The 23,135-nt window shown below is 41.8% G+C and overlaps 1 protein-coding gene across 3 annotated transcripts in view; it reads left to right on the top strand.

The window, feature by feature from the left end:
• The window catches only part of veph1 (ventricular zone expressed PH domain-containing 1), a 61,091-nt gene extending 40,480 nt beyond the window's left edge, over positions 1-20,611 (top strand). The window contains exons 10-16 of one of the 3 annotated variants that reach the window (XR_003671604.1): positions 1,209-1,348; positions 1,680-1,814; positions 6,107-6,224; positions 15,322-15,458; positions 17,809-17,862; positions 18,189-19,639; positions 20,469-20,611. Coding sequence is in view for 1 of the 3 variants with exons in the window: in XM_028420176.1 (XP_028275977.1) it covers positions 1,209-1,348; positions 1,680-1,814; positions 6,107-6,224; positions 15,322-15,458; positions 17,809-17,862; positions 18,189-18,371 (767 nt within the window). In the remaining 2 variants the exon portion in view is untranslated. Of the gene's footprint in view, positions 1-1,208; positions 1,349-1,679; positions 1,815-6,106; positions 6,225-15,321; positions 15,459-17,808; positions 17,863-18,188 lie in introns of all 3 variants that reach the window. The other 2 variants (XR_003671603.1, XM_028420176.1) reach the window with 2 other exon arrangements.
• The last annotated feature ends 2,524 nt before the right edge of the window (positions 20,612-23,135 follow it).

Below are 23,135 nucleotides of genomic sequence, written 5' to 3'. Positions count from 1 at the left end.
TATTGATTATTTTCAGTCCTTCAATTTGCTTCGGTTCACTTGAATTAAACCTTCACTGCCGTCTTTCAGCGGCAGCTGTCATCACCTTTTTCATATTGACTCTTCATTTTCTAACACGATACAGCCGACCTTTATCAATCCGAGCTAAATAGGATGCAAATCATGAAAATATGTCATACATGTAGACTGATTTAGACATAAAATGCACTGAGCTAAACACAAATTCAACACCGTGCATCAGTGCACACAGACCGACACCATATTCATCTGTGCGTTCATTTGTTGAGGCAATTACAGCACCTTAGAGATGAAGCTTCATTCTCTGGACACACACACACACACACACACACTCTGATTCATTGATTAAATTTGAAAATTAATGTCAATACTCAAAACACACGTACACACGCTCCGTTCCTCTTCACATAATTGGTGCTCTTCTCTTATTATTAAGTCACTTAATGAGAATCCACCCTAGAGCTCATAGGATATGATGTCACAGCTGGCCTCATGCTGCTGGCTGACCTTCACTCGAGCTGCTGACCCTCCATCTCAGAGGACGAGGATTACATGGAAGACTGTGCTTGAATGCAAACATCTCCACACACGTGCACAGAGAGACACAAAAAAATACACTGTTTCACAGATATATGTGATACAAACGGTAATGAGAGAAGCAGCATCCAAACACACCCAAAAGGCTTCGGGCTGGAGTCTGTCTGTGGATTTACTCACACCAAAACAAGAAGATTAACCAGCACAATAGGCCAGTAGGGGAGTTGAACCGGCCCTTTAAGCATTACATTTAACATTGTTACAATAAAAATATAATGGATGGAAATGTTCCAAGAATCCAGCAGGTCATAGGGTTCTACATGTTTGTCAAATGTCCAATTATTGCTGGTGCCAAGTGTTTAAGGATCTAAGGACAAAGGGTGTATGCTGACTTTAAAGCCCCTTGAGGCAAATTAGTGACTTTATGTCCCAACATGACATATTGTTGATCAAAGAAGTGAAGGCTCTGTTTCAGTCCAGCCAGTGCTGGATGTTGTATCATTGATGCTAGAACTGTACTGACTTTATTTGGATTAGGCGTTGTGTTATCATCTGACTGACTCTTTTGGCTAAATTATTCAGAAACAATGTAGCACTGCCCTCTGTACAGAATGTAGAATCTGATGAATATTGATCATTTTCTCTTTTGACAGATTCGAATCGAGGCTGTGCGGCCAAGCTGTCGTTCTCCTGTCCTCTGAAGGGCCACTACTGCCTGTATGCCAAGTCCTGTTTCAACCTGACCAGCCGACATCCTCACCTCTGGATTCATGTCATGCTGCTGCATCTACAGGTGCACCCACATATCCAGATGTAAATCACCAAGCTAGTCTGCAACCCATAAATGAGACATATGAATGTGTCATGTGTGCTTTTGGTGTGATAATCACTTTCATGGACAGAAGCTGGACTTTTCAGTCATCTATTAGCAGCATGATAAGCTTCATTATTTAGTCTGAAATATGCACTGGTATATTTGATAATACTGGAATGTTTAAAGTTGTTTAATAATCTGTTGCAGACAAGACTCGCTTTGTTGGCCACATGTAGTTTTTTCTTCTCTATCTCCATCCTGACGATATCTCTGTTTTAAATTATTTTATTTTTCCCTTTCTTTTGACCAGAGTAAGTCCAACGTCCCTCTGTGCAGCACAGACGAGTGCGTCCAAAGACTGGCCTCTCTCTGGGAGAAGACACAGCTTAAAGGAGCTCACAGCTTTTTCATGGCCATGACACAGCTCACCACCCCACACAGGAAGGTACTGGACTACAGTGTGTGTATGTGTGTGTGCACTACCTCATAAAAGTAGGGAGGATGACATCATTGCTTGTGTAAAAAAAAAAGCTAGATATGGAATGCTCTCGGTGGACATTGTTGTATACAAATCCTCCACTTAACCATCTTTATCATGTCTGTGTGCGTTGCAGAAAGCCTGTTAAAAAGCAGTGTGCTTATGGATGTGTATGGATGTGGGCGGTGCTCTGTGAAAGTCTCTTCATTATGTGACAATCAATTAGACACACAAACAATACAATACAGCTGTGGTTTCTTTTGAATGTGGCTGCAGGCAGCTGTGGTTGCCATATGGAGCCTGAACATGCCTACAAGCCGCACATGTGTACACACATTCGCTCTACAAACACGTGCACGTCCATGTTTAAAAGGACGCCTGTGCTGTTCACTCAGAGGAGTATTGTTGCTCTACTTGTCTCTAACTTACACACACACCTGTGTTTTCATCACTTTAGATGACTTTATGTCAACATACCTGCATTTTCTAGAGGCTTAGCTCATTGCTAATCTGTTTGTTCACATGCATTGCATTTTCTCTGCCCTTCCTGTGCTTCTTCATCACACCTGCAGCCCGTCACTGTCGACCAAACGGAAACACGTGTAGTCTAAAATAAGAGAAGAGATGTTTCCAGGGAGGAACGCTGTTATGAGACAGAAGTGGTCACCAATTACATCTGCAGAGACGGGGAGATTTAAAGGGAGGCTGTAGGGCTGCAGTGATTTAAGAGGGTCTAATGTTCAGCTTCTGACAACTCAGTTTAACAGTTTTATGAGATGGCGAAAATAGAAAACTGGTGTGAGTGAAAATGAGAGGGACAGAAGGAGATAAAAGTAGAGAGAGTAGAGAGAGAGAGAGAGAGAAAAGACAAAAATGAAGGAGGGATTGGAGGAAAAGAGCGAACACATGGTGCGAGATATGAAGAAAAAAGGGAAGTCTGAGAAAGGAGATACATCGTAGGTATTGTTCTACCCTTGTACCTTCTCTTGCTTGTGCCTGTTGATACAATTGTGCTACAGATAAAAGTTGATGGAGGAAGGCAAGGTTCAAAGAGATAACACACAGACAGGCTGTGATTAGATAAAGATGTTGCAGGATGAAAAAGCGCCTCTTTGTTGTTGCCGTTTGTGTCGGCTTCAAATGGCTTTTAACGTCAGGACCCCTGCCTGGCTCAAATGTTAATACCCAGACAGACTTAAAGATGGATGACCGCAGAGACAGAAAGGCATCCTGTTCCTTGTTTATTGTCCTAATCCATCTCTCCTCCACTCCCCTTGCCAACACTCGTACTTCTCATCCACTCACCTTTCTCCTGTCGTACACTCCCCCCCCCCCCTCTCTCTCTCTCCTCCTCTTCCTGACTCACCCTCTTGCTTTCTTCTTCCCCTCTCCACAGCAGTTTTAAATAAAGCATACAGTCTCAAAAAGAGACTTATAATCTTAATTACTGTAGCTGGGCACTGCCAAAATATCATTTTCCCAAAACAGTTTGGAGTCTTAGAAACTGCAGAAAGGAAATTAAATCTCTCAACAAAACATCAGCAGATAGAAGATAAAGCAGTGTCAGTCTCCAAACAACAACCGTTACTTACAATTATAAATGAGTAACTGCTGTTGTGAAGCTTTTTCGCCATCTCTACCTTTGGCAGGCTCAATCTAAGAGCCAACGCACATTAAAAGAAGATGGCCAAGCACTAAATTATACTTCTGCTTCATCATCTGTTTCACTCATAATCTTATTATGAAGTAAATCAAGTGAAAAGTAGCTTCAGCTTCTTATGGACGTCTGAGCCAGCCCAGCACCCGCTTAAAGCCCTTAGTGTAATTTAAAGTGGATTAAAGGACAAATTAAGCAAACATTTATCTCAGATTAGCAGTCCTACTTGAGGAAATAATCAGGCCAGGTAATGTTTTGTACCAGGCTGTAAACATACAACAAATCCACAGCCTAATCCACAGAATGGATATTTTATTTTCTCTAAGAGCCAGAAAAAGGTGGAATGACGATTAATGTAAAGCACTAAATGATTCAATGAAACACTGTTGGAAGCTGTCCCAGTATGGCAGCCTCCAGCTAACACTGGCAGCATTTCCCACACAGTATTTGGCCATACCTATACGTGTTTTATTACCTGGAGTGAATTAGATCTAAATTACCTTTCTGTTGTGGGCTTTTATTATTACTGACTAAATTTGGTCTTAATTTCATCAAATCTGATTTAAAAATAGGATAAATAAGCTGTTTAAAAAGACATATTTTTCAGATTCAGTACATGTGTTCATTGGTGCAGTTGTAAAGATCTTGCATCTTGATCGAATTATAATCTGAAAACAGTGATGGAGAGATGTGTGGAAAGAGAGAAGGGGGGGTAATGAAGGGGAGAGGGGGTTATATGAGGATAGACAGATTATATTCAGACTCACATAATCCAAACTTCGTTTCCTCATCTTTTTTGTTGGATCCACCTCTCTGGTCCTGATATATGTCAGACACAAGGTCATGTATGTCCACATCAGGTGGTTGCTTGGTTACAAACTAGTCACTTTAAACACAAAAATCAGATCATTTACTCAGTGCAATATAGCTTTGAGGACAAATCGCACACACACAGTATACTTTGAGGTTTTTCTGGCAGCTAATGTGTACCATCTTACTCATTTCTGTTTGCTGGCAATTCATTTCAGGCAGCCATTTAGGGCTCCACATTCAGCCTTACACATCATTGCTCAACCTCTGACTCAGTCTGTCTTTCATCGTCTTCTGTTTGCTGCTTTTTTAAGCTTTGCTTTGTAATCAGTAAACAATGTGAATGATTTTTTAATGGTCTGGGTTTGTGTTTAGCAGGAAATGAAATGTCTAATTCAAAGAAGAAGAAGAGGGCTAAAACAAGTTAAAAGAATGAAGATTAAAATACAAAATGATTCATTGACACACTTTCACAACACTGGCATCTCTCCAGCAAAGCACACACAGACTGACGGGGAGTGCAGGGAAGAAGCAGACTAAGTACACCAGGAAGGGACAATGAGACACAGGTGAGACACATTAGGGAGGAGCAGGTAATCATCGGTAGGAGGGAGAGGAAGACAAGACACCTGAAACTAGACAGGAGTCAGTATTTCAAAATAAAACAGGAAACATGACCTCAAAGAAAGAATCCTGACATTCATAGTGCAGGATTTTGGTATCAGCTGGTAGGAAAATGTAAACTATTGGCTGTATATTAATATGGACATAGCATGATTTCATCCATTGACTGACTGTGGAGTCTATTCCTGACACTTTAGAACTACCTTTCACCTTGAACACTGATGACACATACTGTCAGCTTTCAAACTCGTCCATATGTGGGCCGATCGGAGGTTAACCACGTTGCCTTGAAACACAAAGCAAGAACGCTACGTTAGCCCATCATCATGGTGACAATTGAGCACAGAAGAACTCATTAAAATGTTGCTAATTTATCAATGTAAACTATAGCAGCATCTCTTATTTGGTGTATGATTTTTCAATGACTCTGACCTTTGCAGCATACTTCTTCTGAAGGCCGCTGTCCCCGGCACGCCATGAGAGTATTGATATTAGTAAAGCCGCAGATGTTGTGCGTTGCTCAGCCACACATGTTCCTGGTTTATCTGTACCCGCAGGCAGAGCCCTTTCACCTCACTTATTTAAATTGTAACGACACAAAGAAAGCTGTGATGTATGGGTCCATCATATTCCTGCTCCGTAACGACCTGCACTGTTTGCGCACTGAAATGAGGGCGGAAGTGACTCAAACACTAAACACTCATTATCATGAAGGCCTGAAGAGCAACAGGTCAAAAGGTCAAACACACACCAGTACCTGGTTTTAAGCCCAGCTGCCTCTGGGTGTTCTGTGTGAGCCTAACTCCAGCTCTCTTTCTAAAATGGATCATCAGAGTGATGATTATCTCGAGGGTTTAAGTGTCACTGAAGTGTGTTTAAAGGGAAGTGTAACTCTTTCCATGTGCAGGGCACCTTCAGGGATTTCTAAGATTTAAACACTGGCTTTGTTATCAGCAGTCCATGACTGCTATGTTAAGCTTCAAGTAGCGAACTCTTAGAGTTTCTTTGTGTGGATGTGCACATTTTAAAATCAACCTCTTCCTCTTTGTGTAAATCTGTATGACTATAAAAAGGTAACACAAGTTTGAAGCCATTTTTGTGCACCTAGGTGTCAAATTATTGCTGCTACACAGTTATATTGAGCTGTCTCTGTTTTCTCTGTCTTCAGGACCTGGACAACCTTCAGATCCAGCTGGAGGAGGTGCGCTTCTTTGACCTCTTTGGATACAGCGAGGAAGAAGGAGGCTGGCTGTGTTTCATGTGTAACAACCCGGAGAAAGCCACAGGTAAACACACACATGATTTCCCCCTCTCATGCATCATGCCTTAATCCTACTGGTTTGTTATGAATTCTCAGTTAAACCCAGAAATTTTCATGGCTCTGGGGCATGGTGGAAAGGAGCTAAAGTCATGAAATAAAGATGAAAGGAAGGGAGGGATGAGCTGTTATTATCTCACACCGGCCTCCTCCGCCCTTTTAAAACCACACTCTGCACATTTTTTTGCTCTCGCATATCAACAACCAGCAAATGAAACATTCTCCGTTCTGCTGTGGTTTCCCCTGATCTTAGCCTCCCTGTTCTCTCCTCTGAACAAAGCAAGGAAAGCAGAGATTTTCAGAGATTTCTCTCTCTCATATCTTGTCATCTCCAAAGCTCTCTTGAGCACAGTAGTTGTGTTTCTCTAGGGGGAGCTCCGTGGGATGTTTTGACTTCAAACGCCTTAAAGGGAAAAGTGTAGGAAACTGGAGCATCTCTTGATAAACAGCTGCCAGCTGGATTTTAGCATTTTAAGGGGTCACTGTAAGCAGAGCAAGTCAGTCAGCACTCAGTGGTTACTTTGGACAGGCAGCCCCTCACTGAGCACCTGTCCTGATGAATCAGTATTGTTGAATAATGATCAAAACTTGCATTTAGTTCACTGTGTTTGCACTTTTATACACCTGTGACACAGACACAGCGGCTCCTCACTATTCCCTGGCTTGATTTATGCTGTTATTCATCACATGGTGCCTGTTGCTCTCACTCACAGCACATGTGTGTGTACATGAGGGATGGTACAGTCAGTTTAAAGCATCTATAAATCAGTGAGGGACAGTTTGGCCCCAGGAGGACATACAGAAGAGCAAATGTTGGCTTCTAAGCTTGCGTGTATCTCTTTGTTGACCTCACATGGAGGCTGTTATTAATCATATAAGAGGAGTTAGCAGAAGGCAGTTTGTTTCACATGTTGTATTGAAGAAGTATGGAGGAAGATGAGACGAGGAAGGATGGGTAAAAACAAGAGAGACTGGTTTCAGAGAAAGTGTCACTAATAAGTAGCTGTAAAAGTCTGCACTATTCCCCTGTGTTTGATGGCAGCCCATAAGAAGCCAGCAGGTATTTTTCAGAAAGTTATAGCCAGAGGCAGGAAGCTGTTTTTCGGTGGAAGGAACAGGCAGATGGGATGCAGGTGTGCCTGTGTGTGTTCATTTGTGTTTATTTTTGTCGGGAAAAAAAGGTTGATCATGATGGCTGCACTCATATCAAAAGATCCAATAATCAGAGGGATGAGAAGATAGAATGTAAAGCTTATAATCTGGAAAACCAAAAACACTGTGTGTACACTTTGGTGTACCATGACTCTCTTTTTTTGCCATCTCCTTTCCCTTACATGCTGCCAGAACTTCTGCCCTCTACATATCGAGTTATCTGGGTGATTCATAGTGGCCCAACATAAAATGCTTTTATCCAGAAGGCACTAATGTCACATTAACCTTACAATAATGTTTGCCTGGGACACAACAGAGTCAGACGATGACACAATAGAGGTTAGAAAGTCAAATCCTCTATTACAACCAATAATTGCTAACATTAGCATCACCCTTAGCAGCCTGATGTGAATGTGAATTTCTCCTGTGGGGGACTAATAAAGGATTATCTCGTCTCTCCTAAAGTCCTGCTCTAAAAGAGGAGAGGTCGGTCCCAGCTTGGTGTCTCACTGAAGCTCCATTTAGAAAGCCCTGTAGCCCTTTTTTAATCAACATCACCCGACTGTCACAGAGGAAAAAAACAGGTGTAACACCACACTAATCTGGTCCAAGCTCACCTAAATGGAAAACAGCCGAGCCAATATGTCCACCATCACGAAAAAAAGTGTGTTTACACCCAGCTTGAACTCTTCTGTTTATGTTTATTAACAAAGTGCTAGGTTTCTCAGCCACTGCCTCAAGAGTCAAGTTAAGGGCCCATTGGGAGCCCCCCCCTCCAACTAATGTCCACTGAAATTATGCTGCAGTCTGGCCTTACCTGCTGGAATATGAAGATACCAACAACAACGTACATATATATTTGACCATGTATAATGTATCTAAAAAAAACATGTTAGCAACATATAGAGCTGTTGGTAATCAGCACTCAGCAACCCTGGTTACAATGTCAGAGTTGGTAATAAACTTCTCCTGGCATTAGGGTGCGATTAGGCCTAATTCCAATAAAAGCTTCATTTCCTGCATTTTTTTAAATCCTATGATTACTTCTAATTCAACGTTTTTAACTTTAGAATTCTGCTGGCAGATCGCTGCAGAGAAAGTACAAACCTTCAGCTTGTTAGCTGTGCTCTGACTATTTCAACAGCACGTTCACACTACTGTTAACTCCAGTGACTAATGTGCATTGTCCCACACAGACAAATCACTGAATTATAGAAATCAACAGTATGACTGTGTTACAGTGAGCTCCTGGAATAACATCGTACTGTCTAATTTGAACGAATGATTAATATTTATACGGCTCATTTAGGTGGAAGCTGTCATTAAGCTGGGTCTACAGCTTTTCATTTTCCCTTTCTTCCATGTCATTGTTTCATTGTCACTCGTCTCCTCACACACAAACACACACATAAGTAAACACAGCGTCTGTAATCTAAACAGTTTGGAAGCCAAATGAACACTATTCTTCCACTGCTCAAACCAGCATAATCACTGAATGACTGCAAGGAATGGATGATTACCTTTCAGACTCATGCCAGCCTCTCTTTATTACAGCAGGATTTAGAAAGGGAATAGTAGTACTCTCCCTCTGGGACTGTGTGATTGGAGTGTGTGTGGATACATGTGCATTTGTGTCCTTTTTGGCATTGGATGACCCTGCTGCTCTGTGTGCATGTCTGTCTGCTTTAGGGAACAGGGACAATTATCTTTGAAACTGTTTTCTTACAAACAGAATGTCCTGAAAAGAACAAGTCTCCGAGGCATAACAAAGCCTGGGTACATAAAACAAAGAATTGTCACACCTTTTTTTTTACTAAAAAAGCTTGTAATTAATAAAACAGGTTTTGTAGTGTTGCATAATGATTCGATGACCTGAACACATTTTGTTTTTGAGTCTCTATTCTTCACAACTGCAGCACCAATTGTAAAGAGTTGTGTATATACTACAGGGCAAATGTTTATTTAGAAAGGAAAGAGAACTCACATTGACCTCTAAACCGGTATGAGTTACCCATCAGTTGTTTCGACCAACACATTTGTCACTGAGCGGTAACGTGTCATTTCTGCTGCACACTCGGTCCATAAGTACCAAGAAAAAAACTAAGTAACACAATATGAAAGAGAAACAGAAACAGGCCGATCACATGGGCTAAATACACAAGGTGAGGGTAATGAGGCACAGGTGGAAAGAGTTAGGGTGAAGCAGGCAATCACAGGGGAGGGGAAGGGAAGAAGGAAGTAAAATAAACCATGAAAACTTTCAAAATAAAGCAGGAAACAAACTCCTCGGGGGGGGATGTACCAAAAAGCAAGACTTTTTAGTGGCCTCCCCAGACCTCACTGTCTGACTGACTAATCCCACTTTTTGGTACATCCCCCTGAGGGGTATTTAGATTTTGGTTACATCAAAGAGAAGTGAGTTGTATGGAATATTGTGCTTTGATCAATACCATACTACTATAATTGTGGGCAGCAGTGGCTCAGTGGTATAGCAGGGTTGTCCAATAACCAGAAGGTTGGTGGGCAAGGCACTTTACCCACATAGCCTCCAGTGTACTCACTGGTGTATGGCGCTCTTTGCTGGGCTGCCTTAAGCAATTTCCCCATTGTGGGACTAATAAAGGTTTATTAATTAATTAATTAATTAATTGATCATTTATTTATTGATATTGAATGATTTTTGCCTCTCCCTGTTGCAACAGCATTGCTTTTTCATCATGATGGTAGTTTTGTATTGTTCACATCTCATCATAATAACCACCTGCTGACACCAGTTATCTCTGATGGAGAGCTGAGGCTTTGTCAATGCAGCTCACTACAAGAAACAAATTCAAACAGACATGGAGTACCTGAGAGAAGTAAGTCTGTGGTCTGAAGGGGATCGACAGACTTCTCTACACACTTGGCATGGCCGTCACATAAAATCTTAACAGTTTTATATGTGTGTAGAGTGCATTTCTTCTCAAATAAGCCTTCAGTATTTCCATTGTTGTCAACCTAGCATAGTTAGATGTAAACCATATTAAGTGGGGTCACACAGGTTCAGACACATCTCTCACCGCAGAGCTGAAATCATTAAAACTGTTAAATACACACACACTTACACACATTGCGTCACTGTTTAGATTGCAGCTATCACACACACACACTAAAAACAGTTTGCCAATGAGTGTTTTTACCAAAACAGGAAATTAACCTCACACACACACACGTAAAGTGTGTAAAATACTTTTTGTGTGTTCTGGCAGAGGAGTTAGGATTTAGAGTTACATCATGTTTAACATTATATGCATGTGGAACAACAAACACTCTCCACAGGGCTGCATGTCTGTCCATGATACTCAGACAGCCCTCTGTGTTAAATAAGTGACCCCTGTCTAACTTTTACCACCTGAGGCTGGACATGTTTGTGTCAGTCACACCTCAGACTGCAGCTGATCAATATTTAGCTGTCAGCAGCCAGCTATAAAAGATGGAAACAACATCACACATCATTGTTCTTTATTCCACTATGAGCCATAACATCTGGCTTTGCATGTGTTTGTGTCCTTTGTTCAAATAAAAACGCAAAACTGAACGAAGAAACAATAGGGATGGCACAAAGTACACAGGAAACCAAAGTAGACACCAGAAACCAGCAGGTATAGTAAACGGGAAGGAGCTGACAGAGAAGGCCAGGATTTATTACACTGAGAGTGAAATGGGGGAAATAAAAAAGGCACAGGTGAAGGTAATGAGGGTGGAGCAGGCAAACACAGAAGTGGAGATTTGATCTTGCAGAAAAAGATTTTAACGGCTTAGAGGATTCATAAAAACATGCTTCTGACCTGATGGGTCATTTATATGAAGTCAGGGAGCACTTGTGTGTTAATCTTGAATTTGACAACATGTGCTGCAAATGTTCAATACTGAAACAGTCAGTTGTGCAAGCAACAGAAAGGTTGAAGAGTCGCAGTGAACTGAGCTCAAAGGCAACAAAATATGCAATAAAAGACTGAAGATGATGTGTTTTTACCTCCTAGTGTTAACTGTGTTAATGCTTAATGTGGCTGCTTGGATGGAAACCAAGAAATCCAAGATCTCAAATCACACATAACTTGTGTCATGGTTCTGTGACATTTTTCTCCACTTCCATGCCTTGTGTCCGTTGGTGCGTGCTGAGCAGAAGTGTCAGGTTTCAGCACATGCCAGTTGAAATGATGTGTTTTGAGAGGGTAACAGTGTTGTAAAATTGTGTCTGAAAGCCCCATTAGTCACCATACTCCATAGTCTGAATCCATGCCATCCAAATTGAAATGAAACATGAAGCAAAATCACATAGTAAATGTGAACACAAAATGCAAACAGTCATAAAACAGGACCGCAACATGTAGCGAGTGCCAGGAAAAAGAAAAAAAAACACATCCAGTGGGAGCTCAGTTGTCCAGCTGAAAGCTGTCCAGCTGCATGCAGTATATTGGGTCAAGTTACAGTAAATGACAGTGATGACTCATTTCATCTCACTGAAATGCAACAACTTGACGTCAGATTCAGTGCAATTTAGAGTTGGAACATCTCACTTTCAGGCGACCGAACATAAATGCAGCTCAAATATTTACTATGTATACATACTGTTCATATTACAAGCTGCAGCCAGCCTGTATAACAGTGTGCTGTAATAAAATCTATGCTGACTTGGCCTGAGGTACACACACGCACACACACACACAGGGAAGTGAGCAGCTCTGCCATACTTTATGATATGCTTTTGAGTTTAACTACAGGAATGTCTTTGAAGTGTGTGTTAATGAGAAGAGCAGTGTGTCTGTGCATGTACTGTATGTGTGTTAATGGCAGAATAGGTACAAGTGAGCTCTCTTCTCTTCTGTGAAAACTAGTGGTTGTTGAATATTTTAAGTTGGATGGTGAGAATGCACCTCAAACACTTCCTCATCATGTCTCTGTGTGTGGATTTGTGCACATTTACTCCTTACTGGAAGACGCTGCTTGCACAAGGTTGGAAAACACCAACAAGACTCCGTTATTGCACCATCCATCAGTGAAAACAGCTTGGACAGAACTTCTCGCCTTCAGAATTGATTTCTCGGCCAAAGAGAGACATTAATCACGCCGTGCCACAGTTTAAGTGAGTGTCATTACTGCAGATGGAGCTTTAGGGGTTAGTGAAATTTCCTTAAATGACTTAAGACAGCATTTGTCAAGGGTGCTATTAGAGATTCTGGTAATAGCATAGAGGCAGGGTTAAGGAAACAAGTTAGCTAATGCCCCGTTAATGACGAGAAGGGTCTATGACACTCTCCCACCAAACCGTCTGTCTTACTTTTCATCTGCCTCTTAAAACCTTACTGCATATTATATAGTACTATAGGTTTACACTGACCTTTGAAAGGAGGATATTCGTTTCAAGTTTCATATATAAATATACGATTTGTATGAATACTGTTTGATGATGATTCTAAGTGGTAAAAATGTCACAAAAAATACGTGTTACAATGACAACCAGATATCATTGCCATCATCATCACCATCATCATCATCATGGGAGGACTGTTGGCACGATGTATGGATTCTCCTTAAACATGCAGTCTAAACATTCATTCATACCAGTTCTTTTCTGTTCTGTGCAAAGATTCAGTCTGCTCTCTGTGAATTTAAGTTGGATTTCCAGAGGGCAGTACCAGTGGAAGCAGAATGAACTCCCTCTGGAAGCATTTGGACAGACGTATACAACCAATTAGACAAACAGCGCATGTGATGTAGGCAGATCAGCAGCAGACTGGGATGTGTGTGGCTGGCCTTGAAGCAGCCAGTCCTCTCCAGCTTTGGCTCTAAAATACAAATATGGTGATGGTACAGTAAAAAAGTAAAAGTAAATGTTCACTGTGGAAAAAACGTGTAAACACAGAGTAGATTAGCTGTAACTTACTACATGATGACTGCCAGGAATAAACTAAACTCTTACTTGGTTTATTAACTCTTTCACTGCCCTTGTCGACACACATAGACCAAACTGACAGACAAACTTTACCATCATTCTGAAACGTGTTATTGCAACATGCTACAAGCAGCAGTGGATCAGGATACTTCTTACTGCCCTCCTCAAGCCTCTTTCTGACATAAAGCTGTGGTCCTTTACACACACACACACACACACACACGCACAGGTACTCACACATTATAAAAGCCACACCGGATGACACTTACTGCTATGCACCAACGTAGGTGTTGTTATATCTGGACCTGAGGGAGAAATTAGGCTTGTTTGAAGGAACAGCTGTTTTTGGTAATGATGTGGGTTGGAAGCCAGCCTCCTGTCACAGTGTTAAAATCCTGTCACTCCCACAAAGTTGTAAATATAGATCAATAATCACTGACGGAGCAGACTGCACTACACACATGACCACATACGGACAACTATAAATAAAAATGTAGCACCTCCCCTGGTCAACCAGTTTTGGACACAGGTACTTGCACAGACAAGATTTGTTAATGAGTCGGTGTGTGTGTGTGTGTGTGTGTGTTTTGTGTCCTTGTCTTTGTTTGTGTTTGACGTCAGTGGGTGTCAGAGGAAAGGTTGTGAACTACTGCACATGCCTGAGGCTGACAGCAAAATCTGGTATCACTTTACAGGTATCTGCATCAAAGCAAAGCGGCGGCACGAGGCGTGCCGATTTATGCGTCAGACCACATGATGCAGAGAATCCAGCAGGCTGTCTGTCTTCTGTTTTTTGCTGCAACACACACACGGATACAACAGTTTTACTCGCATGCTTGGCTACAGAATGATATCAAACATAAACACGAGGCAGTTCTGCATCAATTCCTATTGAAGTTTAAATAATATACAATTTCTTAATTAATCGATTCATCAAATTAAATGTCAAAACATACCATTAAATCCCCATAAACAGTGATCAGGCTTTGGATTAATGTCTTTCTAATGTAAAAATACTTTTAATGAAACAGCATCATAGAAGCTTCTCTGCCTTCTCTCCTTGTCTGATCCGGCCTGTGATGATCTTGTTTTGCTTGGTGTCTTGCATCTCTGTGAATCATCTTTGGAGCTTGCAGTAATCTCATCGCTGCTTTACTCATCATCATGGATACAAAGAGAGGCTCTGTTCAGCCTGCCGTCAGCATCTGAAGCCCTGGTTTACTGGCACCAACACCAGAACAGGCAAAAACATCAGGCCTAGTGAGCCAGGAGCCACACAGACATTTAAAGGGTACACAGTCACACAATTACTGAAGTCTGTGATGCTGCTGTGATGCTGAGTCTTTGTATTCAACTACACATAAAGAAATACAAAAAAAAAATGAATGAATGCTTCAGATAAACACACACACACACACACACGGGTCAGTTCTGTTCTGAGTCCAGCTCTGTCCCACAGGTAGATGTGGGTGTTTCTAATCAGCATATGTGGAGCTTTATCTGTTCATTTAAAGTGAACAGCACTTTGGCTGGAGGTGGATAGCTTTATGTTTGTTGGTTTGTATCACACAGGTTCATGCGAACACACTTCCCAGTGCTTTAGGGTTATTAAACAGAAACAGACAGGAATAAAAAGTAAAGGAAATTGTAACCAGAGCAGGGCTTTAAGACACACACACTGCTGGGTTTTACAGTAAATAACTGATCTAAGTCCATCTGAACAACAGGCTGTGTCTGAATGTGGAGGAAGTTATGGAGGAAGAGGACATGTGTGGCTGGTAGAAGAGTTCAGCATGTGGTCTAGATCAGGGTTTGTAGAACTGTAGCCCTTTTCACTCAGCCTGTGTTACTGTAGCATCATGGATAGATAGATATTTAAGTGATCTCTGGGTCTTTTATGCACTGATAGACCTAATATATTGTGTATTCGTCTGCCTGTTTTTGATTTTGTGTGTGTGATTTTCATGTGGCTCTTTAGTTGTGAACCAGGAGGGCCAGCCTCTGATCGAAGGGAAGCTGAAGGAGAAGCAGGTCCGCTGGAAGTTTATCAAGCGCTGGAAAACCCGCTACTTCACCTTGGCAGGAAATCAGCTGCTCTTCCGCAGAGGCAAATCAGTACGTAAGCAGTGACTTCTTCACATATGGACACACACACACACACACACTTACTATCCCTCGCCTCCCCTGCTTAGAAAACTGTCCCCGTCCTGTGTTACTTGAAACATGATGAAACCCTATGAAACACTGGAAATCCCATCTCGTGATAAGCCCAGCTCTCCCTCGGGAGCATCTGGTGAATCTGACTGCAGCACACCCCCCAAGATGGACACTTGGGGTACACACACACAAGGCCAAAGCATGATGCTGCAACAAATGAGTCACTCTCGCCACTTATAACTCAAAGCAGATTACACACAAGTAGCGAACACAGACAAGGAGGTGCAGCCTCGTACACCGAGTCTGAGTCAGCTCCTCTGTGTAACGGTGAGGAGGAGGTTCCCTCTGGACTGCATCTGCCTGATTCTTTAACATCCCTGTGTTTCTGTAAAGTTCAACAAAGGCTAAACATACACTATTATTTCCAAATGCATTAAGCAACGCTGCAAATCATTTAAGGTCAGAGGTCAAGCTTGAGTTTATCCAGCCGACCAAAGAAAAACATTTTCATTCTGCTTCGTTCAACAGAAAATCAGAACTGTGAGGACTATCATCTACAAACTGTAGTTAATATAACTTTCACAGCCAAAAGGAGAGCATGCTCCCCCCGAAAACTAGACAAAGGCACAGCATCACAGAGGGAAACATGGGAATATTCAGTGGCTGAACTGCAGGAGTGGAGTTGAGCTCTTTTTTTAAGGTCTAAACAATAGTCTTTGTGCTCCAGTCCAGATGGTAATGGATTGTGCTGTTTCGCAGCAGCCACAGACCGGGGGAGGTTTTGTGCCTTTGTTCTGGGAGCTCGGTCTATCTTTGCCAGCGCGTTCTGGAGGTGGTTGAAGTGTTGTGAAAGACCTTTTTTCCCCTCCAATAGGGATGTTAAGATTAAGAACCCAAACTTTTACTTTGTACTGAACGATCGAGCAGCCTTGTTGGCCTGACAGGTTGGATACGTTCTCAAGTCCATGCAAAGCAGAGATACATGTCTGCCTATAAAGTCAGCATACATAATATGAAATACAGAATTTTACAATGACTGTTGCCAAACTACAGGCTGTTACACTGGGGCACAGATTGATGTCAGGTAAAAGGACAAATACTAGATTGTTTTTGAAATCAATAAACAACCCCAAACAACCTACCAGAAAGACAGAACACACAACAATAAGGAGGCAGAGGCTGCAGGCTGCAGGTGAACCACATCAGCAGGTAATCACACAGGTGGGGGAAGGACAGGAAGTAATCTGAGGACAGCTGTGAGTACCTTCAAAATAAAATAGACAACAAAATAAGAACAGCACATGACAGCAGAGCAGGATGTGAGGAGCAGGCCTCCTGCTGGATAACAAGACGGATCACAGATCATAAATATGCATTCAAACGTCCAATGTTTTCCATTAACTCTGTGTAATTCAAATATCACCGTGCTGTTCCAATCTGCTGACTTCAAATCCTCGGCTGTTTATTTTACTGTCACCAGACACTTGTTTGTATGAAGTAATCTCTTGTAGTGTTTCGGTTAGCTTTCATGTCTGTTCATTTAGTCGGTGGTAGTGAAAACGCTTGCTGTTTGGCAAAGCTGTGCAAACATTCACATCATGGAGAAATGACAGAATATGAAGTGGCTCTGTTCAGCAGCCAAGAGTGATTTCTCCACTGTCTCAGTGCCGCCCAGCAACATAACAAAACTGTGACATAAAGACAAATCATGCTTCTGTCTCAGTCAATCCATCTGTCTTAACACTCCAGTCACTCCTCCACAAATGCAAATCATCACTCAGAAAATGTAGAAAAAGGTAAGGGGGGGGGTGTTTAAAACATTTCACAATACGGCAGTCAGTCAAATGTCAGTGTCAGTGGAGGGCAGACCCTCAGCACAGCTCCCTGGGAGGTGAAATATCTACTCCAATCGAGTTTTAGAGCACACACTCTCACACACACACACTCCACAGAGAGGATGTGGGCACTCGCCATGGGTCTTGCAGCTAGCTCTGGTTATGTGGTTCTAACCACATAACAAACTGTTTGGTAAGAAGGCATGCCTTACCTCAACCTCCCACCCACCCCACACACACAATGAAAATTACACTTTTGGTGGGAGGAGGAATTTGTTTCCGCCCTGCAGAAACAATACAATAACTGTGTTCGTCCTGTAAATGGTTTGGAATGGTTTGCTCACATCTGAACATCTGAACCTGTGGCAGCGAGAGGTCACTAGTTCACAAAGCCAGTGCTACATATACATGCAATAATGAGACGTAATGTACCTTTTTAAATGCACCTGATCCAAAGTCTGTCCTCTCCACAGAAAGACGAGCTGGATGACATCCCTATAGAGCTGAGCAAGGTCCAAAGTGTGAAGGTGACCGTCCCATCCCTCAGCATGTTTCCATCTTTAAAGACTTGGCAGGAATTGTTGATATTTACAGTGTCATGGCTGTTTTTTGTTGTCATTTTTAAGCTGTTTATATCACCAGAATCTGTTACAGTGTGTTATGTGAAGGTCTACAATCCTCCCCTGTATAATTTAAGATTACTGTGATTACTGTGGGGAGGCTTACGTCACAGCTGGACAGTAAATACATGTGGTAAAACGAGAAACGAGGCCAAATGTCATAAATCCCCCCACCAGAGGTCAGATGTTTCATTTTCTCCTCTTTCCTCCATCTTTTTTTTTTTTTTCTGTAGGTGGTAGCCAAGAAGCGGCGTGATCGCGGCCTGCCGCGGGCCTTTGAGATCTTCACAGACAGTAAGACCTACGTGCTGAAAGCCCAGGATGAGAAACACACCGAGGAGTGGCTGCAGTGCATCAACGTGGCTGTGGCCCAGGCCAGAGAGAGGGAGAACAGGGAGGCCACCACCTACCTGTGAGGGCGGCGCAGCGGAGGCAAGCATGTAGCCAATCAGCGGCCGACATCCATTTACATGAGAGGTGGAGCATTTTTATCACAGCAGGTGAAGCTGAAGAGGAAATCACACTGCCAGGAGTGCTTCAGTAGCTTCAGATGAAACATTAAGACAGACTTATTATGCAGTATTTCTAGAATTAAGCCAGCAATAAAACACTCATCAGAATGAAGGTTACATATTTATCCTGACTCCCTGCACTTACTGTTACATTACTCCATATGTGATGCATCTGTGAACCATCATTACAAATGAATGTTACATTAGCAAAAGTGTTCAATATTTAACCCGACTGGACCAAACATGTGCTGGAATATCAAGCTTCAACAACCAAACACAAGCAGCATATGCGGAAACGTGGGATTTGTGGATTTAACGAGCGTGGTGATTGAGATTATTAGAGTCCAGAGTAGTGTTTAGCAATAAAGAATTAATAGAAGCACAGACCTCATCAGGACTTTGTAGCAATAATGAGACTGAACAGTTCTTCTTGAAAGCAGGAAGGACGAAGAGGAGCCTAATGGGTAGCAGATGGGAAGGCCACTCTGTGTGTGTGTGTGTGAGAGACAGGGGGGTACAGTGGGGTCCTATAGGAATAGTTCAGCATTTCAGGAAATGCACTCTGCCAAGAGTTAGTTATGTTCGATAACTAAAGAGAGATGTATTACATTAGGTCTTTACACTAAGCCACTAAAACTGGAAAACTGCAGCTAGCAGACAGATAGCTTAGCCTAACATGAAGAACAGACAGTGCAGCTGAGACAGGTTAGCTTTGCTTAGAATTGTTTAGAAGCTAGAGTGGTGTAATGACCATAATTAGAGTGAAATGTTCAGTTTAACTTTGGCTAACAATTAGCAAGAAAGTGACGTACCCCATATTTCCTGAAATGTGACTTATGTTATGTTTATTAGTGAAATATGGATGTTCATATTTAATCAAATGTGTTTAAATCATTTTTTTATCATGTATTTTTTGTTTTCTTTTTGTATTTCTTTTATCACTAACGCTCCTACACTACATGACTTGTGAGCCCCTTGAGAATCAGAGCGGTGATCTGGTTTCTGTTCTTTATGGTGGACCTGGGCTATTCCTGGTTTTCCCCAAACGTCTGCAACAGTTCACATGTTTTATGAGGAGCTGCAACAGTTGGAGTTTAGAGCACAGAGTTCAGTGGTGTCCAGCCCAGTCAGACTGATTGAAGACGAGGCAGTGAAAGGTTTTGAGACCAAAGGTGAGCCGCCTTGTTTTAAACCGGCCTCTTCCTTTCCCAGATTTCAGTCCAGAGAATCACCTTTCCACTAACCTGAAAAATATCAACCTATAACAGCCCCTATGTGGGACACCATAACTCCATCCTGTTCCTCACTAACCCGGAAAAAAACCACTAAGAAATGTCCTGACCCAGTTAAGCTCTGAACCGCCTGCACCACACAAGCCTTTAACGGCCGGCCGCAGCGAATCAATTATTTTGTATGATGTCCGGTTTTGATGTTTATCTGGATCCACATCTGAGGTGTGTGTCTGCCCACAGCTGAAGGCCTTTTGGTTATATATAAAAACCAGTGCTGGGAATACTCCTAAAATGCCAGAGGTGGTCTTAATTTAAACTCATGTGACCGACAAGCACATTTTCTTTGTTTTTTTATCATTCGTCCTACAGCTGTGTGTACATGCAGCCACAACACAGCCTGTCCCGCTGGCTCAGGTTACCACTGTTTGTCTGTTAGCCTTCGGTGACATCCTGTTGTGAAGCTGACATACTGGCATCAGACATGTCCCCTCAAGATGAACAGATCCCACCCCCTCTAGGAAGCCAGCAGTGGCTCCAGACTAACAAATGATGAGAAAATAGGACCTCATTTCATTGAAAACAATGATCAGTGGCAAGAAACTAATAATAGTTTGATCCAGTTTTTTTTTTTTAAAACAGAAATCCACTGTTAGATGTAAAACTGGACTTAAAATACAAACTAGGAAAGACCACAGTTTTGCATTCTTACACTTCTTTTAAGACTTTTCTCATCATTCATTTCTGTTTTTTTTCCTTTTCCTTTTTGCAGAATATGGTCCCTGTTTTAACACTACTGTGGACATTAAATACTGAAGGGAGGTAGACAATGAGACACAGGTGATGCACATTAGGGCGGAGCAGCCAATCAAAAAGAGCGGGAAACACACAGGAAGTGAAGTGCAGCTCTCTCTCTCTTTCTCTCTCTCACACACACTCACTCACTTAACCATGGCTGTGTCTGAAATCACTCCCTAATCACTATATATGGCCCTATATAGTGCCTCCGCCATTTTGTAGTGCTGTCAGCATTCTTAGTGAGAACCCATATAGGGCCCTCAATGTATCCCACAATGCATCATAAAAAGCAGTGTCCATCCGATGGTCACTACAATTAGCGATATGTACCATCATGCATTGCATTTAGCTGGCAGAGATTGGCTCGTTTAATTTGCAACATCAAATCCCCATATGAGGAGTAGGGAGTGAGTGAGTGATTTTGAACGCAGCCCATGATTGTTAATAATCAGACCCAAACCCTGGTGTGACTTCTGTCACAAAGCGTTATGCTGTTATATTATTGTAGTATTATGTAGGCTATATTTCGGCAGGCCAACTTTAAGGTGAAGACGTCCTGTTCCATGATGCAGACTTTTCGTTCTGGCTGAGTTGCATGGTGTTTGACTTCTTTGTGTTGAAGTCCGATGATAGGAAAGTTGTCTAAAAGTAGCAACGTGATGTCTGTGTGCTGTCAGGCTGCCACGTTGGGCCGCTCTCCAAACATCTAAAGCCAATGTTTTTAGTAGGAACAAGCAGTTGTTTTTTAGGGGTACTTTCCTCATAATGAAATACATTTGTAGGCAGCTGTGTAAATAGTCTATCTGTGGAGGAGGAGGTGTTTGGCTCGCTGCTTTAAAGCACAAGGAGATTACATACAGCACAGAAGGCAGATGATGATGATGAAGACTGTGATATAAGTATTATCTGAATGTATACAAATATATATTGACATTGTTATTAGCCTTGTGTAATGAATCATGTGATTTAACTTTGAGATTGTTGTTTGATTACATTTGATTATCATCATTTTTAATAAGGTCAGTATTTATTTTTTACAAGTGCTACTGTATGACTTCAATCCACTGCTGAAACCATGAATGACAGGTTTCTACCTGTGCTCCTTTCCCTTTTTTATATATTACTATGGCTAACAATTGAATACAGTATCATTATATTTGCCTGTTGCACCTTTTGCATGTTTTTTTTCTTTACAATTCTATATTAAATCCTTACAATCAGTCAATCTATCAAGTCTCACTTAAGTCTTCTTTATTTACATCAGTTTAAAGATGCTGTACGGCTGAGCGGACCCACACTACACAGTGACAAAAAAAGAGTAAATGACTCCATATGCCCACAGAATAAACTAAAACATTCTTTTCTCCATGCGTGCATTTTTGTTTGTGCAGATTGGATCTCCTCTCTCTGTTGAGTTTCACACATCAGTTGAGCAGAGTCTGGCCAAGATGATTACTCCACCGCCATTATGTCCCCATTTAAAGCATTTACAGTAAGAAACACGTCAAGGAGCAGATTTGTCCACAAGCTTCGGAGGATGAGTCAGTGTGAAGTGTTTGGCATTACATTGAGAATTACTGCATAAATCGATACGTTACTTCTACTAACAGATCACGAATGAGCTCTTGCACTGTCTCTGTGGTGTATTTCACTGAGGAAGGATTTACTGGTCACTCAGGCCAACGGCTGAGTCACACTGCAGATTTATCAGTGTGTGACCTGTGTGTGCCGACAAGGTGTCTTTTATACACATCATGGGAGTGTTACCTAATGTTCTGGCACGTCGCACACTACCTTACTGGCACACACACACACACACACTGCCAGAGTGTGTGTGTATGTGTGTCCTGTTATTGACGGGTCTAGGACCTTCTGGCAGATGTAATCACTTACTGCGTAACAGTGACATGATGATGAAGTGTGTAAGATACAAAGAGTGGAAACTTTGAGGGGAGATGGTGCAGTGACACCAGTGATGACAGAGAGGCGGATACTGACAGAACCAATGTGTGTGTAGTTCCTAAGTGAAAATGCAACTTCATGGTAGCCTCTGTAAAAATGTATTGATTGTAGCAGCACAGCTTAGGCCTTCTAGCCTTCACTAGCTGCATTTGTTTTTAAGATACATATGATGAAATCCACCAGAGAAAAACCTATAATTTCATTTACAAAGTTCTCATTCATTAAGACTTGGCTGAGGCCTTTTCTTGGTAATAATTTGTTATACATTATTTTTGGCAAAGACACTCTATGTAACCTGTGATTAAATAGCTTTGCTTTGTGTTATAACTGTGTGTGTAACTATGTTGCCAATGGGATTATAATGATGTAATCATTTATTATCCTATTCAACTGAATTTCTACAGTATGACCTGCGTACATTCATTACAGCCAACAGCACACTCTGGTGGCCATAGCAGACACATCAGTGTTCCACAGAATATTAGGAACACCAGCTAATGAATTTCAATCAAATTGTCCACTCCTCCCAGGAACCAGGTTGAGGTTGAAGTTCTGCAGCTCCTCGTGAATCACATACAACACAAACTCAAAAATGTTTGCATCTTGAGCATCAAAAAAATGCTTCTCCCTCCAAGAGCAATTTATTATAATAGGCGCCAATTCAATAAAGAAAGTACAA

This window comes from Parambassis ranga, chromosome 13 (assembly GCF_900634625.1).
Source record: "Parambassis ranga chromosome 13, fParRan2.1, whole genome shotgun sequence".
NCBI lineage: Eukaryota > Metazoa > Chordata > Actinopteri > Ambassidae > Parambassis > Parambassis ranga.
The sequence above is the reverse complement of the archived record's forward strand: the minus strand, read 5'-3'. Positions and strand labels throughout refer to the sequence as shown.